A 25,946-nucleotide genomic window follows, 5' to 3' on the forward strand; every position below is an offset into this window, starting at 1 on the left:
ACTTCAGCAGCCATAAAGGCTGCACCAGCTCAGTTAGCACAAGCTACTGCCACAAGTTATCTTGGGCATTCTAACAGTACAAAACTTGTGGTACCTCTGGTTAAAGCAAGAAGGGGGCGGCCAAAAAAAATGAGAGCTGTCAAGCGTAAAATTTTCCCAAATCAAGTAAAAAAGGTAGGCCTTGCGAGGGTTAAAGTAGACATACTAAATGTCTACAAACGGTATTTTCTTTCAGATGCAGATTTAAATGTTCTGGTACAGGGCACTTCCATATCAGATAGCGTAATGAATGTCGCACAGTATTTAATTCAGAAAAAATATCCTACTTGTGTCGGCTTTCAAGATGTCTTACTGGGCCAATGTTTACAATTCACTGAAATCAAAGGCCCTTTCGTTCAAATCTTGCATGTTCAGAACCCCAATCATTGCCTTACAGTAACAAATGTTGGTGCCGACAAAAACACAGTCTTCATATATGATTCAATTAATCAGGATACCCCTCCTGATGCTGTCAGGCAAATCTGTCATATTCTAAAATTACAATCGCCAACATTAACCATTCAAACAATGAAGGCACAAAACCAGTGCAACACACTTGATTGTGGCTTGTTTGCAACTGCTAACATGTATTATATAGCGTCAGGAGGCAGAAAACCAGAAACTTTGAACCTTAACCAAGTTGTGCTACGCAAACGTTTGCTACAATGCATACAGAATGGTATGATTGAAGACTTTCCCCTCATAAACTCCATGGCTGCTCGCGTACAGCCACGAGATAGTATTTACAAGTTACATTGTGTCTGCCGGCAACCGCTACATAGTGGGGTAGTATTGGACATTACTTGTGCAGGTTGTTCAAGAGGATTTCACGGAGCTTGTCTCGGCTCTTTAGCAGCTAACTTGGACAAAAAGTATTCGTGTGTTCTAAATCATGTTTGCTGGTTGCCAAGGAAAAGATACGTTCTCCTAATTAATAATAGCATTCCATTTTCGTGTAGACATATGGCAAAATTTCTAACCATTCTTCATGTCTCCTCCTCTAATTTTTGTTTTTCTTTAAAGGGCCACTCACCGGGTTTGATGATTTTGAGCTGACAAGCGCAATGCGTACATCGGGAGTTTATGGTCACGTCTCCGCCTCCCAAACATTGCAACTCTATGCGCCGCGGAAATGGGTCAAATTTCAAGACGAACGCTTCTACCCCTTTCTTTTTGGGGCATGCGCCCAGAAAAGGAGGGTATGATGTGCACGTATGAATCGCCCTACATACACAGCAGTGCAGTGACGTTGGTCCTCTAGGTAGACGACTGTGCTCTGACGCTGCCAACAGTGTCACGTGACATGGCAGAAATTCTTTAACGTGACATGCGTAGTTAATGTAATTTGTTGCTTGAAGAGATTAATAAAACTTGGGATACATATTGAGACGCAATAGGAGAATAAATTTGTCTTTTTCATTTCTTTCCCCATGAATTGCAACGAGATGCGGAGCTAATGTGTCGGCGTTTCGCATGCATTCGTGTCTCCGCGGTTACTGCATCAAGCATACGCCTGTCCTGGAAAAGAAATTAATGGTCCTGCGCATTCGAGCACTCATTATGCTCATCTTTTCAACCGCATCAAAGCCAGCGTTTCCAAACAATCTCGGAGAAACAGGCAGTAGACACAAAATAATGCTGGTCAACAAAACAACACCGCTCGCGCGCTCGAGGGTTGGGCTTGTTCGAGCACGTCATGTGCACGTGACCTCTTGGTTGGATGCTGGAGAGGGTAGGAAAGAGGTTTGGCTTGTGAAGGCTACACGGGGGAGTGGCAAGGGTTTCGAGCTTGCCTCCTTGCATCCTTGTTTCGTGCTGTTAAAAAAAAAAAAGAAACTGTTTTCTCAGCTCGTAATGAACCGATCGAAAAATTTTTTGTGGTATAATGCTCTTCGTCGGACACGCAACAACTTCTACAGTCTAACTAAATTTGTTATGGGACCTGGTGAGTGGCTCTTTAAGGACTGATTTCAGGGATCGAAAGTATGAAGTTAGGCATGTTGGTAATGCATAACTGATAACACAGCACAAAAATTTGACCCAGGACAAGAGAAGGAACAAACACAAGTGCTCACTTCTAAGAAGATTTATCTTGAAGAGCAAACACATATATGCTCCTGAAATGTGAAAATCAGGCAAATCATTCAAGACGCCCACAACTGCCATGTGCAAATATCTTACAGTCTCAAGACAGACAATTCGTTTTGACGAAGCCCGAGACAGAGTGCTGACGCAGCTCAGCTCTAGTCTACAAATCCTCTTTGCCTCAATAATTTCTCTTCTCATTTTATTTGTTGTTTTTTCTTCCAGCGGTAATGGTGTCGTGCAAAAGCATTTTGCAGCCACACGTGCTGCAATGAACACGCTTGTAACCTCAAGAATGGTCGCAATCGTTTCTTGGCCTTGCACTGCAGCAGGTGTGGCTCCAAACCACTTTTGTGTGACACCATTATCATTGGAAAAAAAAAAAAACTACTAGAGAAATTGTCGTGGCAAAAAGGATTTGTAGAGTAGAACTGAACTGCATCAGCACTTTCTCTCACTCTCTCTCTAAGGATTTGTCAAAACGAATTGTCTTTCCTGAGGATGTAAGGTTTTCGTGCATGGCAGTTGTGGGCTTTTTGAATGATTTGTCTGTTTTTTGCATTTCAAGAGTATATATGTTTGCTCTTCAAGGTAAATCTTGTTGGAAGTGAGAACTCGTCTTTGTTCCTTCTCTGGTTTGGGTCAAATTTTCACGTTATGTGATGAGTTAACTTTCTGCATGCACCACCTTATTTTTCTCCCTTGTTGTAAGCTAGTGGTGGAGTGTTAACTAGGAGTACATAAAAACATTGCCAAATGTATGTTACCCCGACAAACCAAATTCCTTTGTTGAGGCAATCCTTTCTGTGGCATTCCTTCTTTATTGACTTCTCATCACATCAAACCTGTCTCTTCCATAAAAGTTCCAAGACTAGTTCTTGCTTTGTTTTGTTTTTTTTCGCCAAAAGTAGAAAAATTTTCCTTCGTTGAGCAAATGTTCCTGAGCTAAAATATATTCATATCTAATGCCAGGAATGAAAAATAAAAAAAAAACAGAAGAAAATTTATAGGCTGATTGCTAAATGTCAACTGAATAAGGATTTCGGAAATAATACCATGAATGGCACACAACAAACACTCATGCATGCAGCCTTTTACCATGTGCAGCTGTAAACTGCAAAAAAATGTATAAGATATTGTATATGATTTGCCTTTTTTTTTTCTTTTCAGCAACAGTAACTTGCCCTTTAGGAGAAAAATATGAATATCAAATTTTCAAAAATAGTCATTTTTGAAAACCTGTCAAATATCAAAATGGTTTAGTTGATTCATGATTATGCAAGCAGTTCTTGCATGCCTGTGGCACTGGGATCGTTAATGTAGGCAGGCTGAGTTTGAATTGTTCTAAAGCCTCAGAATTTCGGTGTTATATTACATTCAAATATTTTATGAATTAAATTATGAAATTTGCTCACAATAAGTTTGCTACAAATTAAGCAACGAAAGTCTGTGTATATATTGCCCACATTAACGTCACACTGCCACAAGTCTCTAGACGGAGCCTGACCGCTACAGAGCGCGTTCTCGGGTGGCGGATAGAGAAAAGTCTTGCAATGAAGTGATGCTAAGAAGCTTCTATTAATAAACAAGACTGGCACTTGTGCCCGCGGACCAACAGGCAGAAAATACATATGACAAGAGGAGTCTTTTCACTGCTGTGGTGGGCAAGTTGAAAGTTTCAGGTGCCATTTTTTATACTCTTTGATTTATCTGTTGTTTTTTTCGTCTGTTTTCCTCATCTCGTACAGGTCTAGTACATTGTGGACTCGCCATGTTGTCAAGTCCTCAGGACGTTGGATGATGCTGTCTTCTTCCAGCTAAATTATGCAACTACTAAAATGGGATCAGAATTCTATTTTGTAGCAGTTATTTTACAAATAAATGTTAGTAAAATTTTTCTTGGTTGTAGTAGTGTCATTGTGTATTCACAGACCATAACATTACATTAGACAGGAATTCTGGTGCACAGCAAAAAAAGTGCTGCTATGAGCACCTGTTATCAATATCAGCTGGTCATTCTTAATTTTGGTCTTTTATTTATTTCACATCAAGTAACCGCGAATGCTTGGTTTACAGGCTGAGAGAAAATTTAGCTCCCTTTCTTGCACACCAAAGGTTGCTGGCAGTGAAACATCGTTGTCAGCATTTTGACAGATACTTTGAAAATGAACGTGAAAACAACGGAGGCACAAGACAAAGGCGAAGTACTGAGTCTTTCTCATCTCGTGTCTCCGTCGTGTTCGTGGCCGTTTTCCAAGAATGCATAGTTTCCAACTTGACCTTACTGATATCTTGTGAAAACTTTATAAAAACATGAATCGCCAAAGTTAAGTATCAAACTTTCACATAGAATGCATCACTTCTAGTGTCAACAGTTGAGCTATTACAAAACTTTGATAAGTGGCAATACACATAAAAGCAAGTATGGTCAAGCTTCACTGCCTTGTGAAAGCACTGCGGTAAAGCCAGCGTGAGCAGAAGAGCATTACATGATACGAACGTAACACGAAATGAACACATGCACAGGCCACACATGCACATGCACAGGCCACTCAAACAAATATAAGCATTTGCGACTGCTCAGTCCAAATATTCATCTTGGCGCGACCTTTTCAAACAGACAAAGGAACAATTACTAAAATAAGGTCAAACTTCACTGCATTGCGAAAGCATTGCGGTAAAGCCTATAAATAAATGATGTGCAGCAATCAAAGGATATATGCCTTATTCATTGTACCCACCTGTTGGTGTATTAAAGCTGCTCACATTTGGCAGGCTATTATGTGAGTGAGAGGCAATACCTGATGTGATAATAGCTGTAATATTTCTTTAATTGCTCACTTTGGGAACTATAGCTGGTTGACCGCAAGTTAAATTTGCATGAGTCCTTGAGTAACTTAGCCACGTGCCATCTTCGCACATGATGTCTTAGCTGTTTCGAGTTATATAGATAGATTGACGTGGCGTGGCTTTGATTGTGCGCGCAGTGCTGTTTAGGTTAACTGCTGCAGATGGGGAATAAATATTAAAAATCTCGTGGTACGCGATGCATTTGGTCAGGCATGCAGGGCTTATTCCTAATGTACGGCTCCTGCTTACGAGCTGCGCAGTCTGCGATCTGCGCCGATAGACGAACTCATGGTGGAAGAAAAATTACTCTCTCCCACTAAAGGGAACCATGCATACGTGTGAAGTAGCGGGCACTAACGATTACACAGGCGGCGCCGTTGATGCTGGCTCTCATCGCGGCGTTGCCCAGGAGATCAACCTGGGGACGAGGCGCTAAGCACGCAGTGATGGACCGGTATTTTTTACTGTAACATGCCAATCACTGCTAATGAGTGAAAGACACATGACTCTTATTAAATGCAGAGACCCTCAGTACACTTTTAACTAAGTATAATGTGCACTCTGCTCATTCTCTTTGTTCAACAACGCACAAGAGAAATCTATCACCAGCACTACCTTGGAGGTCAATATCCAGTGCCTAATATGGGGTGGCCAATGAACGGTTGTGCAGTGCTAGCAGTCATTTTTTTTATCAAGGAACTCGCTATCAGATGCTGCTTGCGTCGGTGGTGCGAGTCGAGAGAGGGGGGAGTGTAGGAGAAAAGAGAGATGGGGAGGGGAAGCGCATGCACAGCAAGGGTGGTCACGCCGCACACAGCAGTGAACTCGACCATAACACGCTTGACATCTAAAATGGCGACAGTGTACGAGAGAAAATTGCTGGATCTGCAGTCGAAGGTTTTCCACCAAAGAAATGAGGACTGCAGACTCTAGATCACATTACCGGCTGCCATTCGGTTCAGCACATTAAAAATATCAGTTAATTTACATGGAGCATACTACGAACTATAGCTACATGTACTTTATAAATGTGTCCGCAAAATCACTTGTAAATTTACACGGTGGACACTAATCCAGAGTTCCCGCCTGTTTCTGAAGCATTGTTACAGCAGAACAGTGAAAAACATTGCTGCAGGTGCATATATATATATATATATATATATATATAGTTGTTATATATATATTCCCACAGCAATTTATACACGCCATTCTAACAACCTGATACACACACATGGCCTCACTCATGGGTTGGCTGCTGTGAGGAGCATGCATAGTAGCTTTCGTTGACACTCGCAGTGCATCATGTTACTGTAACATAAACAACAGCGTCATAAGGCTAGACTATATTTTAGTTTTATGACATTCTTTGGCTCTCAAGAAGCAGGATGCTCTTCTTGAAAAGAAAAAGAAAAGGCAGATCCCACGCACAGTATACAGGAATCGATGCATAATGCGAAGCAGCCAGGAAGGAGGAAACCATGCTGTACAATTAAGACGTGGATATTATGATTTACATGTTAGGAAACGTCATTTATGTTCATCATACAGCGATATGCAATGCAAATTTCGCTGTATATTGAGCTAGCAAAAATTGCCGCAAGCACACCAAGAGCCCGGCATGTAAATCACGTGGTGCATGATTGTATGTCATAATTTACATGTTACCATTTGCTCTTTATGTTCATCATCCAGTCACGTCCATAGGTTGATGAACTCACCCCCCAGTCGACTAAATCAAACTCAGATCAAGCCGTGAGCCTCAGTCCGAATGAGCTGCATAAGTTTTGCTGCCCAATGGTCACGTCATATTAATTTTGGTATAAACCAAGCTATAGCAAAATAACCGCAAGCACACCATGAGCGTGACATGGATGTGAGCCCATTCGTAACATGCATGCCATGGTTTTCCCATTACCACACCCTTAATTTATGTTATTTGTACAAAAATTTCTCGTCATATCCTATTTGGCACATATCTATATAATGAAACGACTGCGAGTGTACCGATCAATGTATAATGGTATGTATACAAATTTTGGGGTGTACATCCCTTTAATGATATCCTAAGGAGTGCGCAAGGTCGTAGGTGGCTATATATATATATATATATATATATATATATATAGAGAGAGAGAGAGAGAGAGGTGGTTTGATTGTATGATTGATTGATTCAAAGTCACAGAAGTTCACTAAGAAAAGGATTGCATTTGAAGTTAAACAATTATAAAAGGTCAGCTTTTATTAGTATATTGTGTGAATGGCACCAGTACTCTATCTGGCTTATTAAATGCATATTATTTAATTTATTATTATTTAAATATACAAAACACACCTATTTAATTTGCAGAACCCTCCGAAGAAAGTAGCATGTTATGATCGTAAATCTGTAATAGCTGGATGGCTCATTGGGATGTTGTCACTCTCTGACCACATTGCTTGTATTGCCTCTGTTAGCAATAAAACGCCAATGATTTGATTGATGATTGATATGTGGGGTTTAACGTCCCAAAACCACCATATGATTATGAGAGACGACGTAGTGGAGGGCTCCGGAAATTTCAACCACCTGGGGTTCTTTAACGTGCACCCAAATCTGAGCACACGGGCCCACAACATTTCGCCTCCATCGGAAATGCAGCCGCCACAGCCGGGATTCGAACCCGCGACCTGCGGGTCAGTAGCCAATAAAACACCAATGATAACCCCATTTCATTCATAGACAGTGCCAAGTTTACTGCCTACATCCCAGGTCAGTGGGCTTGGGCTGAAGGCTGCTGTTGCGAACGCGTGTTGCCAATCGCATTACACGCGTCAAAAAGCTTACAGTGTTACAAAATTGAAAAAATAAAGTATTTCTCGAGTTCAAAAAATACTTCCCTGTAACTTTACATATCTTTAGGTAATATATATAACTTTATGAATACTTTTAGTCCACTAAGTGACCAGCAAAGTTGGTTTTCAATGAACACAGAGCTTTTTCCTAAAAAAAAAAAGCGAAATTGGAATTTATTTTTCAGACGATATATCTTGAGCACCTTAATCGTTTTTACTTCATAGCATGTTGAACAGGCTGCTATGGCATAGTATTTGTGCCGTTTTATTTTGACATGCTTCCACAGTGAATATCGAATTTAACAAATTTATTCAATTTGGCTTGTTCCAATATCCCTTAATGAGTTTGTATACATAAAAAAGTAATTTATTTATAGTTACATTATCTCATAAGCCATAAACACCAATTAATCGAGTGCATCCTATAGACATCCTTTGAATGAAAATTGTTGTTTGATACTCTCTAGCTGGGTCAGCGAAAAGCTACAAACTAGCACAAACAGACAGGAAAATTTTCGCCTACAGAAATTAGCAAGCAGAGCAAGTTTTAAACACAAAAAAAAAAATGTGATTTTTAAGCCAGATTTTACAAAAAGCTGTTGGAGAGTGAGAATCATTTTAATGGAGAGTTGTAGATGTTTGTCTGGCTTTTCGTCTGACATGTTACTCCAGATACTGGGTGATAACTATGATATATGCAGTGATAAACACATAACACATGCACTCACACATGTGCACTACACTATTTACCATGTTTCATTCAGATTTGGGGCCCAAAAGAATGTCAGTAGCACTTTTGTGGCATGTAACGCACTGGAGCTACTTTGCCACGGGCCTAAAATATCTGGTGACTCTCCTTAAAATGTATAAGTGATTGCTGTCTATATCTAACAAATTCTGGCATTTTGGATTATATTTATCATACCTTTATCTCGTGTTTGTTTGATACTATTGAGATTTTGCTGTAATTTCAAACAATCAAAAAACATTCCCCTAGAGTTATTCAAACAAAAGACCAAATTGAATGGTACTGCACAATATTACTTGCACTTTTCCAATACTTTCACACCATTAATTCTGACACGTCAACTCTACCATGCTGTGTCCAAACTTTTATTGCATGACTTCATCAGTGTACTGTTATAATTTACTTTAGAGTTTTGCCTCTAAATTTAGGTTTACGGACTTTAACAAAGTAGTACGACCTTTTCGAGACAGTGTACTGGAAGGCTCCAGACAATTTGAACTCCATTGGGTTCTTTATTGTGCCCTAGTATTCCACCTGACGTGGTTCTCTAGGATTTCACATCTACAGAAATGCAACTGTGGTGCCTGGATTAATCAAAGCTGCATCTATTGGACGAGTAGGCGAGTACTGTATGAGCCACTGAAGCGGCACCACCTCTGAAAATATAAGCGCATACATGTGCACCAGCCTATACATGCAAGCGCTTCTCTTTAATAAAAAATGATTTTTTTGTGGCTAAAGTATTTTCTTGGTATTTTTTTCTTCAGGCTTAGAAATGGCATAAAAAAGACATTCACAAACTTTATGGACAATGACTAACCAGCCTAAAAATTGATAAAGCAGTTTAATTTCAAAGGAAAGGAGACTTTGGTGCATTAGAATTGTCATTTACTAATTTTATTGCAAGAAACGCCTCAAGGCCCTTACTTGTAGGGATCTATTACATAAGGAGGAGGGAAAAACAGATAAGCTGTAGCATCGATAAAAAGCAGGACAAGAATACTCATCAAACACCTAAAAAAAGTGTGACATAAACAAAATATACAAAAAATGCAATTCTGAAAATAGAAAGGCTTTAGTGAGACAGACTACAAATGGGTAATATTTTTAATAAGTTTATTAAATTTAAGTGTATTCATTTCAGTTGTAATATAAGGAGGCAGCCGGTTCAAGTCGATCATGGTTTTAGGGATGAATGATTTAGCAAAGTTGGAAGTACAGCAAGCTATGTGTTTAATTTTGAAAGGATGATGGTGATGTGGAAATATGATTGAAAAAAAAAATGAAGTAATGAGTGGCAGTATATTTTATAAAAAAAAGAGGTAAACAAACTAGTGTACAATGATGGTAAAGGTTATCAAGACCAGTACAAGCCTTTAGGACTGACACACCAATGAAATTGTAGTAATCAGAAAAAAATAAAATAAAATCTGTTGCATTGTTCTGGAGAGACCGATGTTACCTATGATGAAGGCCTAATCCAGGTGCCACATCTATGAAGTATACTCTATATTTTAGGATGAATTGAAGTAAGGTGGGTGAGTTTATGCACCTGTGCAGGAACATGTTGTAGATTACAATTTAAGAGGCAGAGAGGTAGTGGCAACTACAAAGCGAAAAAGGTACGACGGTTCCATGCCAGGTCAAACATAGAATGAACATTTGAATAGTTGTCAGTGGAAGCTGAATCAACATTTATGTCATTAGGAGTATGTGAAGTTCAGAAAGCAGCATGAAACTTTTTGTAAACGTGACGAGTTTAGCCTTACACTTATTTAGAAATGTGGTCATGATGAGCACCAAGTCGTAATTGAACAGAAAAGTTGCTTTATAATAACGGATAGCCAGAGTTACTTTTCATGGCTCAGTACACTACAAATGTGGTCATCAGTGAAAAAGTCTAATTTGAGAAAAAATACATTTAGGCAAATCATTAACAAATATTCGAAAAAAACAGGGGACCAAGGAAACTTCCCTGCAGAGTGCCAGATGTTACTTGAGCCGTCGAAGAGTTACAGCCATTAACAGAGGTTAATTGACTGCGTTAATTAAATCACGCAGAAGGAGGATTTCGGGCTCTGAGCTCAATCTTACCAGTTTCTGACCGGCGAAAACAAACCCACAAGCAATTTTTCCCACCTTATGACCATATGGGGGCCGCCATCTTGTGTGGGACCAAGCCTCTTTGAGGACGAGTCATATCTCAGCTTTTACACAACCCAGGACGACAAATCAGGTCTCAATTGAGTCGTTAAAATCCGGAGATAGCCGTGGGAAAAACCGCGAGCGCCCAATTCAACTGAGAGCGTCAAAAGAGACTTATTCAGAAGACACACTCAGTGTTACCGGACTGCTGTCACTGCTTGAGCTGGGTTTGGCGAAACAGCTTCCACAGCGAATTAAGCCCACCGGAACTGCTCCTCCACGTCTTCGCCAATAAGCACAGATTATTTGAACTGCAGGAGCGGGAGCGGCCGCGTCGGCAGCACGGGTAAGCGAGCTCTGCACATATCTACCTATAACATATCTACCTATAAATTTAGCAATTTTGGTCCTAGGAGGGTCAGAGTGGTGTCTATTTGTTCGTGAAGATGCAAGGAGTTCAACCGTTACAAATACTGCTATTACAAACGAACATTTTAAATTTTAGGAACGGAAAACAGTGTGAATCTGTGAAAACATCAACAGTCGGACCACGTGCCCGGTGCCGCGCAATTCCCAACTGAAAAAAAAAAAGAAAAAAAAAATCGCGTGTTGATGGAACTACAATAAGAGGCCTGAGGTGCGGCCTCACCGGTAACCACCACCGGGAACGCACTCCCTCACCAGAGAAGGATTGGCCACCCTGGTGCAGTATCTGGCCACTACCTCCCACATGGATACGCCAAATAATTCACGGCCCTCAGTCCTCAGCAGCTGCGAAGCAACTGACTACGGCGGCGGTCAGATCTGCAACGCAGCAGAAGGTGCTAAGAATCTCTGGACTACCGGCCGCCATTGGAACCTGAACTTGGCAACGTTTAACGCTAGAACCTTATCTAGTGAGGGAAATCTAGCTGTACTATTCGAGGAGCTAGAGGGTGTTAAATGGGACTTAATAGGCCCAAGTTTGGTTAGGAGGACAGATGAGGCATATACGGTGCTACAGAATGGGCACGTCCTTTGCTATCGCGGCTTGGCAGACAGAAGAGAACTGGGAGTGAGGCTCCTAATTCACAGAAACATAGCTGGCAACATAGAGGAATATTATAGCATTAATGAAAGGGTGGTAGGTATTGTAATTAAACTGAATAAAAGATACAAGATGAAGGTAGTACAGGCTTACGCGCCTACATCCAGCCATGATGACGCTTCAGTTGAAAGCTTCTATGAAGACGTGGAATCGGCAATGAGTAAGGTAAAAACACAGTATACTATAGTGATGGGCGACTTTATTGCAAAGGTAGGGAAGAAGCAGGCTGGAGACCAGGCAGTAGGAAATTATGGCATCGGCACTAGAAACGCCAGAGGAGAGCTACTAGTAGAATTCGCAGAACGCAATAATTTGCGGATTTTGAATACCTTCTACCGAAAACGAGAAAACCGCAAGTGGACATGGAGGAGCCCTAATGGCGAAAATAAGAACGAAATAGACTTTATAATGAGTGCACACCCAGGAATCGTGCAGGATGTGGAAGTGGTTGGCAAGATACGATGCAGTGACCATAGAATGGTACGGTCTCGAATTCGCATAGACTTGAAGAAGGAACGGCAGAAACTGATACGCAAGAAGCCAATCAATGAGCTAGCACTGAGAGGGAAAGTACAGGAATTCAGAGTCTCGCTTCAAAACAGGGACTCTGCTCTTAGAGAGGAAACCAACCTTAGCGTAGATACAATGAATGATTATCTGACGAGTATCATTACGGAGTGTGCAGTGGAAGTTGGAGGCAGGGTAGTTAGACAGGACACTGGCAAGCTTTCCCAGGAAACGAAGAACCTAATTAAGAAGCGTCAAACCATGAAAGTGTCAAGTACAACAGACGAAATAGAACTGGCAGAGCTTTCGAAGTTGATTAATAGACGTAAAGTATGCGATGTAAGAAGGTATAACACGGAGAGAATTGAACACGCTCTGAAAAACGGAGGAAGCTTCAAAGCAGTGAAGAGGAAACTTGGGATAGGCAAAAGTAGGATGTATGCACTAAGGGACAAAGAAGGCAAAATAACTACCAATATGGATAGAATAGTTAAAATAGCGGAGGAGTTTTACAGAGATCTGTACAGTAGCCGAGACAACCACGACCTTAATACTATAAGAACTAGCAGTAACCCAGACGACACCCCACCAGTAATGATAGAAGAAGTCAGAAAAGCTTTGGAGAGCATGCAAAGAGGCAAAGCTGCTGGTGAGGATCAGGTAACATCAGATCTGCTGAAAGATGGAGGACAGATTGTGTTAGAAAAACTAGCCACCCTGTTTACGAGGTGTCTCCCGACGGGAAGGGTACCAGAGTCTTGGAAGAACGCTAACATCATCTTAATACATAAGAAAGGAGATGACAAGGACTTGAAGAATTACAGGCCGATCAGCTTGCTCTCTGTAGTGTACAAGCTATTTACAAAGGTAATTGCTAACAGAGTAAAGAAAACATTAGAATTCAATCAACCAAAGGAACAAGCAGGATTTCGAACAGGCTACTCAACAATTGACCACATTCATACTATCAATCAGGTAATAGAGAAATGCTCAGAGTATAACCAACCACTATACATAGCCTTCATAGATTACGAGAAGGCGTTTGATTCAGTAGAAATATCAGCCGTCATGCAGACACTGCGGAATCAGGGCGTAGATGAAGTATATATAAACATTCTGGAAGAAATCTACAGGGGATCAACTGCTACCATAGTGCTTCATAAAGAAAGCAACAGAATACCAATCAAGAAGGGTGTAAGGCAGGGGGACACAATCTCCCCAATGCTATTTACCGCGTGCTTACAGGAGGTTTTCAGAAGCCTAGAATGGGAACAGTTAGGGATAAGAGTTAATAGAGAATACCTTAGTAACCTGCGCTTCGCCGATGACAGTGCATTGCTGAGTAACTCAGGGGACGAATTGCAACTCATGATGACGGAGTTACACAAGGAGAGCAGAAAGGTAGGTCTTAAAATGAATCTTCAGAAAACAAAAGTAATGTACAACAACCTCGGAAGAGAACAGCGCTTCGAGATAGATAATAGCGCGCTAGAAGTTGTAAAAGACTATGTCTACTTAGGCAGGTAATAATCGTGGAGCCGAACCACGAGACTGAAGTAACTCGAAGAATAAGAATGGGGTGGAGCACATTTGGCAAGCACTCTCATACTGTGACAGGTAGATTGCCACTATCCCTCAAGAGGAAGGTATATAACAGCTGTATCGTGTCGGTACTTAGCTACGGAGCAGAAACCTGGAGACTTACACAGAGGGTTCGGCTTAAATAGAGGATGACGCAGCGAGCAATGGAAAGAAAAATGGTAGGTGTAACTTTAAAAGACAAGAAGAGAGCAGAGTGGATTAGGGAACAAACCGGGATTAAGGATATCATAGTTGAAATCAAGAAGAGGGAATGGACATGGGCTGGGCATGTAGTGCGTAGACAGGAGGACAATTGCTGGTCGTTAAGGGTAACTGGTTTCCCAGAGAAGGCATGAGAGTTAGAGGAGACAGAAGGTTAGGTGGGCAGATGAGATTAAGAAGTTTGTGGGTGTAAAGTGGCAGCAGCAAGCACAGGATCGAGTTAACTGGCAGAACATGGGAGAGGCCTTTGTCCTGCAGTGGGCGTAGTCAGGCTGATGATGATGATGATAGTGGACAGCACCTCAACTGACGGCTTGAGGCTTTCAGCATTTTTCTGTAATCCATATCACTTGCTGTTGAATTCCCAAGGATTAATAGGGTACAGTGTAGACCTACACAGACATTTTTGTTTCTTCTTTTTATTGGCTTTTTGAGGCAAAAATGCACATTTACTACACCGTACTTTTGTAACAGGTGCGAGTCTTATCATGAGTTCGGGTAGTTTTAGCAGAACATACTGCTAAAAGGCTCGCAGAAAAAGAATTTTCAAGGTTTATCTCATCAAAATCAGAACCTACAATTTGTATAGGCTTCGTAATAAACTGAGTTAGGCGAAAGTCTGAACAAGCTTTTATGGTAAGACATGTGCTACCTTACCACTAGCCGAGATAGATAAAGTGACAAAATTGATACCTGGAAGTTTAAAATCGCCGAACGTTTATAACTAACACTAAATTTGGCGTAGGTGAGGAGGTGACAAAATTTGTCAGTAGACCATCATATATGGTCAGGAGGATTTTGCCCGGTCGTTTAGACCCACATGTTTTTGTCCTGCCACTGTTAAGCTTCAGTTATGGACTAAGTAGCCAAGAAAGGCATCTCTTAATCTGTCTATGTTATGAGAGATTGAGGTGCATGTGTTGTATCAGTTTAGGTCATCGTGCACAATGAATGCATGGATCCGATGCAAGCAAATCAACGCAATACAGGCATCACACATGAAGCAAGCACTTCAGCTCCTTAGTCAGACATATGATCGCAGCACTTCCAACCATGCCCTGGTCACCTCAATAGCAAGACGTGAAGACTTCGTAGATCATGTGAGTTCTTTTGACAAATTTGTAGAGCTTTTGTAATCTAGCTGCTATAGGCAACATTGAAAGAGGCTCTCGTGCAGTGCCAGGATTGCCAGCCTAATGGCGACTGTAGTAACATCGCCGTCACAGGTGAAATTGATGAATTAGTGTGGTTTTAATGTTGGGTGTTGCATTGATTAAAATGATGGCAACCTATACAGTATGGCTAGTAATTCAAGTAGTAATGGGTTAGTCATTTTTATCTCATTTGTGAAGAAAGGTTGGATGAAAACAGCTTGTATACCTTTCTCTTATGTTGATGATAATAACCTTTCTACTTGGAAAAGGTTTCTACACGCATACGAAGCTACAATAGTCAGCCCTGTCCATAGCCATACAAGGTTTGCAAGTCTTACCTGCGAACCAATCGCTGCACTATAATGCGCTAAAAAAAGAAAAAAAAAAACCTAAGAGCACCTGCAAGTGCTTTATATGGCAGTCTACTTGCGAACATATTCAACTCATACTTAGTGGAAGTGCAGCAGCACATCGTAGCCGCATGAATTAAGATGTGTGACCCTGGGCATGAGGGAGGTCAAGCTGGTTTGCTTGGTGGTCCAGACACGACTACCTGGTCTAGAGGCACAAGCGACAACATGGCCAACATTCCAAATTTGTTTAAAAGAAATAAGCGGACCATCTCTTCCTCAGGGTGTAAGCATGTAAGCATTTTAAGATCCAGTGCAAGGGTATAGTTAGCACAGAAGCTTAACGTGGCATGCATATCACGTACATAAATGACTTTTTTGTTAACTTTTTCATATAAGGCGATCAATAATGAGTTGCATGAAAACTGATAAATTGCATACGCAAGTTGGAACGGATTCTTGATTTTAGCAGCGCACTGAAGGATCCTCGTCCCTCAGAACGCTGCTGAAATCAATAACAATAATGTGCTGTCTGCGACACAAGTTAACAAGTTTCTCCTAAGCACATCATATTGGACTGATCTTCCTGAATGCCACTTGCTTTGATTTCGAATGTTTGATTATCTTCGCAGATTTGGACATTTATACGCTTGTTCAACAATCGATGCACTTTCTTGCCGAGACGTACAAGGACACACAAAACTCCAGGCCCGTAAGCGAAAACAATATAGCTGACTGCATCGTTTCCTCCACCACTGGGTAAGCAATGATGTTCGCGCTATTTATTGAGGCTCTGATGACGAAAAACCGCGCCGCAGTAGATGTGGTACCAGAACAGCGTCACTGGACGCATAGATTTTGCGAACAAAAGGCAAGGATGCCCATTAATTTGACACCAGACCACCGATTTCCTCTTGGTCTACCCAAGAAACACTTTGTCGACAGGCAAAGATGCACATTAATTTGACACCAGACCACCGATTTCCTCTCGGTCTATCAAAGAAACACTCTGTTGACGTTGCGATGCTCTCGCTTTAGCAGATTTATCACACGGTGTTCGGCGAATGCTGTTAACATGGCACATTGCGATGTAGAACGTACACATGTACTGTACAATAATTTGCGTAGTCGTAGGATCAAAATACGCTCCAAACAGAAACCAGGGGCAAACCCGCTGCACCATCGAGCAGAGAACAATCAACTTATTTTCCTCTTAATAATACTTATAAACCAACAAATAATTTATTTGGTTGTTAAACGAAGCAATATATACTAATATTACAAAAACACTATACAAAACATTTTTTTATACAATGCGTTAATAATTAATTTATGCACATTAAAACACGTTACACATTTGTTTAATAACACTTTTGTAAGTTTATTGCATTATGAAGTAATAATTTGCACATTTGATTAGCTTTACATTAACTTTTTTAAAAGTGACGTCACTTTCATGCGGCGCAGGAGCCACTTCTATGTGGGAATGGCTGCTGCGCCGCGCGGCGCAGGAGACGCTGCCAAAAAAAAAAAAAAAAAAGAAAGAAACCGGCCCCCTACGAGTTCATTTGCGAAATCAGATAATGCAGATATGCCCTGTGGTTCCTGCAAGCAAAATACAGTCGAACCCCGAAACAACTAACGCCGCTTCAACGAAATTCCCGCTACAACGAAAAATTCACGGTTCCCCGTCAGCAGTCCATAGGAGTCGTGCATAAATATTGTCGTCACAACGAACACTTTTTCTTCTGCCGTTTCGCTTCAACGAAATTTCAGGATGCGATTCCAGGCTCAGATATTTATTGCTATACAGTAAACCTAATCTTTAATAATTTGATGCAGTTTCAGAACCTGAAAATACATTGACGAAGTCTAAAATACGCGTTGGCACCACCAAAAACCACCGCTGTTCAACAAGCATGGGCGCCGCCATCGCTCGATAGCGATGGCAATGAGACTGCCCTGATTTTGTCACTGGCAAAAGCAGGGCCGTCTCATTGCCATCGCTATCGAGCAATGGCGGCGCCTACAGTGTACTAAAATAGAGGCAGTGTGCTCACAGGCGGCGGTGGGTGACCCACTTCGTGTCGACGCCGAGAGGCGGCGCGGTTCGCAGCGTCACCTGAAACTCCTTTGCGCGCCGAAGTAGAGAGCCACAGCGCAATTGTTGAAATGCCAGAAATTATGCAACGTTTGCGACATGCAATGCACGACACTTCTTTTGGGGCATCTTATCAGTGTGCAGGGCGTGAAGCAACTGACATTGTATTATTTTCCGGCCGTTTAAATGTTCAAAGTGGTTTCGCTAATGCAGCGGTCATGTCGACTGCGGTTCCGAGGTGCGAAAAACACTACGCACTTTTTTTTCGCAATGTCAGAATTAAAATTTTGGAGTTTAACGGGCCGAAGCCACACTTTCACTATGAGGTGCGCCATAGCGGAGGGCTGCAGGTTAATTTATATCCCTTTAGAATTTTTAACGTCAGCCGAAATGCCGACACACGGCTTGTTTCGTTTTTCTCCTCCGTCGGGAGAACAGCCACCGCAGCTAGGATCGAACACACGTCCTTGGGTTGAACAGTACAACGCCTTAGACAGCCTCCACGCCGGGTTTTTCTCGATTACGTGCCTGCTGAAGGAATGCGCGCCCTAAACCCAAACTTTAACCACCACGACAACCACGCACGACGTTTAACATTATAGCATCGCTGCTTCGAGACTTTAGGTGATGATTGGTGTGTGGTGTGATTCTTGCTGTAAACAAGACGTAGCATCATTATTATCAACAGCCTGTTAGGTCCTGCAGGACGGAGACCTCTTTCATTGATTTACACCCGCTCCTGTCCTTCACTGCCAGAGTCCATTCCATTCATTGCCTCTGAATTTTCATATTTCGTGTATCCATCAAGTTAATGACGTAGCAAATTAAAAAGAAATGATAAAAACCCATGTAAATTAATGAAATAATGTTTATTTACAAATAAGTGATGAAAGAGTTTGCACAAGAAATATTAGGGTAAAAAAAAGGCTGAATAATGGCAAATCGAGACATTTACACATTGATATGCACCATTACTTGGAAGGAATCTTTAAACAATAACAAAACGACAAGCAATGCTCGGGCTCCGCTGGAACGTCATCCTGTGTGAAGTCGCTGTCCTCCCCTGAATCACCAATAGCAGCTCGTGGAAATTCAGTACAGTCAGTCTCGAGAGCACTTCGGCTCTTTTTCTTTGTGGCTGCATGGTCATTTTCGCACATCTTCCTTTTAGCTCTCGGTTTTGGCATCTTCTTCGTGAGGTACTGCGGCAAATTTGGAAGAATCCTGGGGACGGAGTTTTCCGACAGCATCGGTTTATCACGAGGAATGCGTACCTCTTTGCCATCTATATGGTGCACGAACTCCTTGATAACGAACCTCGGTTAGAAATGCAGTTCGCAGACCGCAGAAAACTCATCCAGTTTCTTATCTGCACGGTGGAGATTTCTTTCCCACTCCTTCCGCCGTTCTTCATCACGCGGGACGCTGAACAAAGACGCCTGTGGTGCATCCTGCACACGACTGTACCCGGTTCGACAACCGGGCGCAAAACAGTAATTTCAACGGTGGTTAGGCATCTTCACGAACACATACTACACAATGATCCAAGCATAAAGCACAGAACACGCACACGGGGTACCCACGTTGATCCAATCGTACCGATCGAACTGAACTGAGCGAACCAGCCCCGTCCGCCAACACGAACCAAGAGAAGTTTTTCAGGTGCGTCAAGCGTCAGCGCCCCTGGTGGGCATCGTGGAAGTCGACACAGAGTGCGCTACGGCGGAGCGCCGCAAGGATAGGGCAGTGAGCACACTGCCTCTATTCTAGTACGCTGTAGCGGCGCCCAAGCTTACTGAACAGCGGTGGTTTCTGGCAACGTTACTAGATCCTGCGTTGGTTTCTGGTGGTGCCAACGCACGGAGGAAGGAAAGGTGTTTTATACTTTGTTGACGTATTTTCGGGTTCTGAAAATGCACCAAAATGTTAAAGATCGGGTTTACTGTATAGCCGCAGACAATCCGAAGCTGAAGCTCAGTTCATGGTTTCCTTCGCGCAGCTGCTGGGTGCATCTGCGGAACGACGACTTTTCCCGCTTCCTGTGCTTATTTTGTTCGCGCTTGGCCAGTGTGGTAACTAATCAGAGCGGCTGTTCGTCCGCATTATCAACAAAACCAGCTAGCCGCGAGTGATGGTTGATAAGAATGGCATAGAATGATGCAAAAGTCGCCGCTCCACGATGCCCTGCCTCCATCTCGGCGCTGTCCGACACTTTTGACGGCCGAGAGCTGCTGGTGTTAACGTGTTAATGCAACTGTTTGGTTCGTTCACGAAAGCAGTTGTAGTAATTGTTTCAGCGTGATTTTCACCACGGCCTCGCTATGCATGGGTGACAATGGCGTCGTGACACTGCTGGGATAGAATAAAACTTTTGAATTTTGAGAATAAACGTTCCTTTGTTTTGCCAGTTCAGATTGGCTTTATTTTTTCGATTTCACTACAACGAAATTTTCGCTTCAACGAAATTTTTCCCGCGCCCCTTCAGTTTCGTTGTAGTGGGCTTCGACTGTATTGTTTAATGGCATCAACCTAATAATCTTGGAAGATCCTCGGAGCATGCCAAGCACAAAGTACGAGGCAGAGGAGCGAGAACGGAATTAATGAACAACCAACACAGTCCTGAGCCTTTGTTGCCATCTACACTTGCATCGATGACTAAATTAAACAAAGCTTCAGCAACTGTAGCAGACATGCTTAGATTTCACTCAGCACAACCAAACTGCTGTCTGTGATCGCGTTGATTGCTCAACTAATGTTTTATTAAGCATCTTTGGCTGAATTAATGATATAAAAACAAAGGCACACTCATATCAATAACTCAAGATACGTAACATGATAAACAGCGAAGTAATGGTTGTACAGTGAACCACATAAGAGATGTTAGCAAATTTCCATTTCTTTTTTCATTTTTACAAGCTTTCTCTTAATATACCAAATAAACTTTAGGCACATTAGGTATTAAAGATAAACAAAACTCACCTGCGCCGTGCCGATGCATTCTGCCCGTTTGCTGCTGCTTTGTCGCTGAAATAAAAGAAAAGCAAAGCATTTGTCAAATTGAATAGTTGAGAAGTTATGCCACTACAGTAGGAATGTAACACCAATACTGATCGATGTCCAGACCTTCTTGAGAATATCATTCCCGTTAATAGTTTCACAAAAGTTTAAAGGAGTACTGACAAGAATTTCAGAAAATTTTCATGATGCGGCTCCAAACATTGGTGTCAAGCACGGTGTCAAGCCTCTACGAAAGGGCTATTATGGTGCCTTGGAATGCACTGAACATATTTTATACTTTTATCTTAAAAAGACGACTTTCGGTTTGGATGCGGGAAGGCTGTGTCAAAGTGACACATTTGAGCTGTGTTAAGTCGTCATGTCTACTGCAATGTGGCTGGCTTACAGATATTGTACGAGGGTATGTGCCACATTTCTACGTCCAATATGTATGTGTCCATTCCTACGTCTAATAAACAGGCATGGTTATGCCTGCAAGTCCGCAGCGAACGTCCATGCCTCTGAAAAAGGCAATCCGTGTCAAGGCCAGCATGCGAGCCCGTCTGACGCGAACAACTCAACGGCGTCATCACGCGGCGGTGCCTTTCAGCCGCGCACGCACAGTGAGTCACCTCAGCCAGCGAGCCCGTCGAAGCAATCGGCGCCTTCCTGTCTGGCGAGTCCGACGCAATGCGTGGCGACGTCAGTCGTCCTTGGATGCAGCCACGTGCAGCGCAGCGGCTTCAGATTCAATAAGAATGACACGGCCCAGCGGCGACCCCATTGGAGGATTCTGACTTCACGACCAGCGGCGCTTCTGGTTGGACATTTGGTTACTCAAAGAATCCACCCGGTGCATATAAAAAAAGCCCTGCGGCGCATCGCGCGCAGTAGACCTATGTGTTAAAGAGGAGAGCTCGGCTCTTCGGGTCTCTAAGCTGTCGGCCCCAGTGCCGAATTTGTAACGCCTCAGTATATATGCTGTACATAAACCTTGTTTAACTCACCACGTCTCGTCCGCTCATCTATCAGCTCTGCGCAGAAGCAGTCGCGAGCTGAGAAACCTACCCTACCAAACGGCTGGTGACCGTGTCGGCGGAGATCGGAGCAGTGGCGGCAGCGGTGGGATTCGTGGCGCCCTTTGCAACGTCGTCGGAGGCGCGCTTCGTAACAGTGGTTGGCAGCTGCGGGATCGGCCGTCGTCAGCGACATCGATGCGGTGAGTGCCTGATGTTTTTTCCCCTCAGTTCACCAGACTACTCTAGCTCAGGTTGTAGTAGTTTAGAGAAGGGTTGTGTGAAGCATTAGAGTGAGCTTTGAGCATTTCAAGCAAAGTCAGAGCGCTTTGAAACCAAAGTTAATGCGGAGGGTGTAAACACGGCAGTGTTAAAATTGCTTGCGCGTCTTTCTAGTTGACTTATAGTGGGTACGGCAAGTAAATTGTTAACAGGGGCAAACAGCAAGAGGCTAGTGTGAACGATGGAGAACCTTAAAGTGAAGGAACTCATCGAAATTTGTGCAGAATTCGGCATTACTTTGGGCCGTGTGAAACGAAAGCAAGCGATCCTTGAGATCATGAAGGATGAAGGAGTGTCGGCTGAGGAAGTCGATGAGGCCTGGGCGGATATCAAAGCACACCGCGAAGAAGCTGAAAAGTGCGAACGTCGCGAGCGCGAGGAGGCCGAGAGACAGGAGCGCCTCGAGTTGAAACGAACAGAATTGGCAATCCTACAATGTTCGCAGGCGCCTAGCGTAGCTTCTGCGACAGTTCAGGTCAGCGGTTATAGAATTCGGGACCAACTGCCACCGTTCGTAGTAGGCGAGGAAATCGCGAAGTATCTCGTCAAGTTTGAACACGTCTGTGAGCGAAATGCTTTGGAGCGGTCTCTTTTGGCGCAGAACCTGTTAGCTCTTCTTCCCGGCGAAGTGTCCGACGCGATAACTTGCTTGTCGAGGGACGCGTTTGAGAGCTATGACGAGGTTAAGGAAGTGCTCTTGAGACGTTATAAGTTGTCACCCGAGGCTTTCAGACAAAGGTTCCGGTATGTTAAAAAGGGGAATGAGTCACACATTGACTTCGCGTTTCGTCTTAAAGCCGATTATATTGAATGGCTCAAGGGCGAAAGTGTTTATGACGACCGCGATAAAGTGGTAGAATGCATTGCATTGGAGCAATTCTACCGCTGCATCGAGGAGGATGTCAAGCTTTGGCTGCAGGACAAACTTGGCGAAGTACAGCTAAACAAGGCAGCAGAGTTAGCTGAGGAGTATTATACTCGCCGAAAGTTGCATAGCAGGGCAATGCACGTTGAAAAGGATGAAAGGAAAGAGGGCTTTTCAAGGAAACCTGATCAACGGAAACCCGCTCCGCACCGTAATTTTAAGAAGGACTCATCTCTTACGAAGGACACTGTAGGGGAAGGGCAAACGGAAGCAGAGAAATCGAGTGAGGTTCCTAAACAACGCACTGATACCACACGGGCATTTTAATCACGGAAGCCGCTAATCTGCTACAACTGCAAAAAGGAAGGGCACATCGCGATAAACTGTAAGCAAGTTTGCTTTTACAACAATCCGAGAATCAGAAAAGAACATGCGGTTGTTAGAGCCGTATATCCAAGAAATTAGTGTGAATGGGAAAACGTGTCAAGCACTTCGTGACTCAGCGGCAACCATAGACGTTGTCCATCCTTCATTGGTGTCCCCGGATGACTTTACAAGAGAATCCGCGTGGATCAGACAAGTCGCCGAGGAGCAGAGAGCTTGCTTACCAATCGCTACGGTTGTCATTGAAGGCCCGTTCGGTAAGCTTCGCACCGAAGCGGCTGTGTCTGCCGCGCTTCCAGATTGTTTTCCTTATCTTTTCTCTAACAACTCGGAGCAGCTTCTCAAAGAGCAGGGTAAATCGTTCTTCCCAACTTAGCGTATATGGCCCTCACGCGATCGCAAGCGCGGAAGCTTGATATTGTTCAGTGTGTTGAAACAAGTTCAAAAGCAGCAGATCTGTGCGACCTTGGCGGCGAGTCGACGGAACCTCAGACACGAAATTCTCCTTGTGAGTCATTAGAGCAGTCACTCAAGCGGCCCGTTGCCGAAGCGACCGGCGCGGTTTCCGTAGCAGGGGGAGACGACATGGCGCCATTCAGTCAGAGCGAGAGGGGTGCAACGCTCTTGCCTGTAGCGGAGAGTTAGAGTGAGCTGTCGAGGGTTGATCGAGAGACGCTCATTCGAGAGCAACGTGAAGACCTCTCGATTAAAGCGCTAGTGAAGAGCCTAATGAAAGCTTCACAAATGTTGTCGAAGGAGTACTACGACAAATCGGCGAAGAAGCCCGCTTTTGAAGTAGAAAGCCAGGTAATGCTGCTGCGGCCGTCCAAAAAGAACAAGCTCTAGGTTCATTGGGAAGGGCCCGCCAAAGTAATATCGAAGCTTTCTGATACCAATTATGAAGTGAAATTAGGAAGGCGGCCGAACAAAATTTACCACAGTGATTTGATGAAACCATACGTTCAACGTCAAGCGGTCGTAAATCTGCTGTTAAATGCTCCAGAGGAAGAGGGAGCAGAAATTTTGAGTTCTAGTGATGTAATCGGAAGGGGATCAGAGGTAATCTTAAAGCAGTTGAACCTAGAGCCTAGGTTAAGTGAAGTCCAGAAGGAGGACATGAGAAGGATTCTTTCAGAGTTTGAAGACGTGTTTTCGGACCGTCCCGGAAACACCACGGTGATCGAACACGATATCGAGCTAACTGGTGAGGAGTCAATCCGTAGCAAGCCGTATCGTTGTTCCCCTGTGCAACGTCGCAAGCATGAGCCGCTCTTGGTACCGTATAGGTATCGTCGCCTAAAAGTGGCCGTTTACCGAGATGGAGCATGCTACTCCAACAACGCAACTTTGACGTTCGCAACAAACAAAGGAAAGCTAAATGCTAATGCTGCTAAGAGCTAAATGCTGCATAATGCAGACGCATTGAGCCGTGCGTGTTAGTACCTTTTCCACCTTTCGGTCTCTCGCTGGCGATTCGGGGCAAAATTTTGTCCTCATCACAACCTTAGCTGAGCGCTCTCGTCCAGAGTGAGCTTAAGGAGCCAACTTATGTTGTATTTTATTTCGCTACGTTGTTGTACATGTAAAAAAATTGAGTTCTCATTTTAAGAGTCTTGAGTCCCACATGTGCCTCTTGATGTAGGGGGAACGAAATTCCGATAGACACGTAGCTAGGTATATGTTGTAATATACTTTGTCTGGTGTTCTGTCGGGTGACCGAGGGCACTTGCTTGTGTCGTGTGTTGCCTGTTGTCGAATGGTCTTGACAAGTTGCAGAACCATCGACAAGTGCTGAAACCAAAGATCGTCAGAAGAGACGAGCGAAGCTGGTCGACAAGTTGTGGCGACAAGCCAGTAGAGCTGGGATCCGTCCTCAAGAATGGGATGTGTTCCCGGAACAGAGTCTGGAGCTGCATTCTCCACATGGCCCTGGAGGCGAACCTGGAGCGACCTGGCGAACGAGCGTGCCTGACATCCGAGCCACGTGGAAGCAGCTCATCTTTCCGGCGCATTGTCTGGCGGCAGGGGTCCTGTTATGCCTGCGAGTCCACAGCGAACGTCCATGCCTTTGAAAAAGGCAATCTGTGTCAAGGCCAGCCCGCGAGCCCGCCTGACGCAAAGAACTCAACGGCGTCATCACGCGGCGGTGCCTTTCTGCTGCGCACGCACAGCGAGTCACCTCAGCCAGCGAGCCCGTTGAAGCAATCGGCGCCTTTCTGTCTGGCGAGTCTGACGCAATGCGTGGCGACGTCACTCGTCCTTGGGTGCAGCCACGTGCAGCGCAGCGGCTTCGATGAGAATGACGCGGCCCAGCGGCGACCCCATTGGAGGATTCTGACCTCACGACCAACAGCGCTTCTACTTGGACATTTGGTTACTCAAAGAATCCACCCGGTGCATATAAAAAAAGCCCTGCGGCACGTCGCGTTCAGTAGACCTATGTGTTAGAGAGGAGAACTCGGCTCTTCGGGTCTCTAAGCTGTCGGCCCCAGTGCCGAATTTGTAACGCCTCTGTACATATGCTGTACATAAACCTTGTTAACCTCACCACGTCTCGTCCGCTCGTCTATCAGCTCTGCGCAGAAGCAGTCGCGGGCTGAGAAACCTACGCTACCAAACGGCTGGTGACCGTGTCGGCGGAGATCGGAGCAGTGGCGCCTTCGGGACCGCGCTGGCGTCGCCGTCTTTCGTAACAGCATCT

General features: G+C 43.7%; 1 protein-coding gene across 2 annotated transcripts in view; it reads right to left on the reverse strand.

Moving 5' to 3' along the window:
* The window catches only part of Slbp (Stem-loop binding protein), a 52,054-nt gene that overhangs the window by 13,743 nt on the left and 12,365 nt on the right, over positions 1-25,946 (reverse strand). For both annotated transcript variants that reach the window (XM_037426727.2, XM_037426726.2), the window contains exon 3: positions 20,681-20,725. In XM_037426727.2, the coding sequence (XP_037282624.1) occupies positions 20,681-20,725 (45 nt within the window). The remainder of the gene's footprint in view (positions 1-20,680; positions 20,726-25,946) is intronic.

This window comes from Rhipicephalus microplus, chromosome X, assembly GCF_043290135.1.
Source record: "Rhipicephalus microplus isolate Deutch F79 chromosome X, USDA_Rmic, whole genome shotgun sequence".
In the NCBI taxonomy this organism is placed as follows: domain Eukaryota; kingdom Metazoa; phylum Arthropoda; class Arachnida; order Ixodida; family Ixodidae; genus Rhipicephalus; species Rhipicephalus microplus.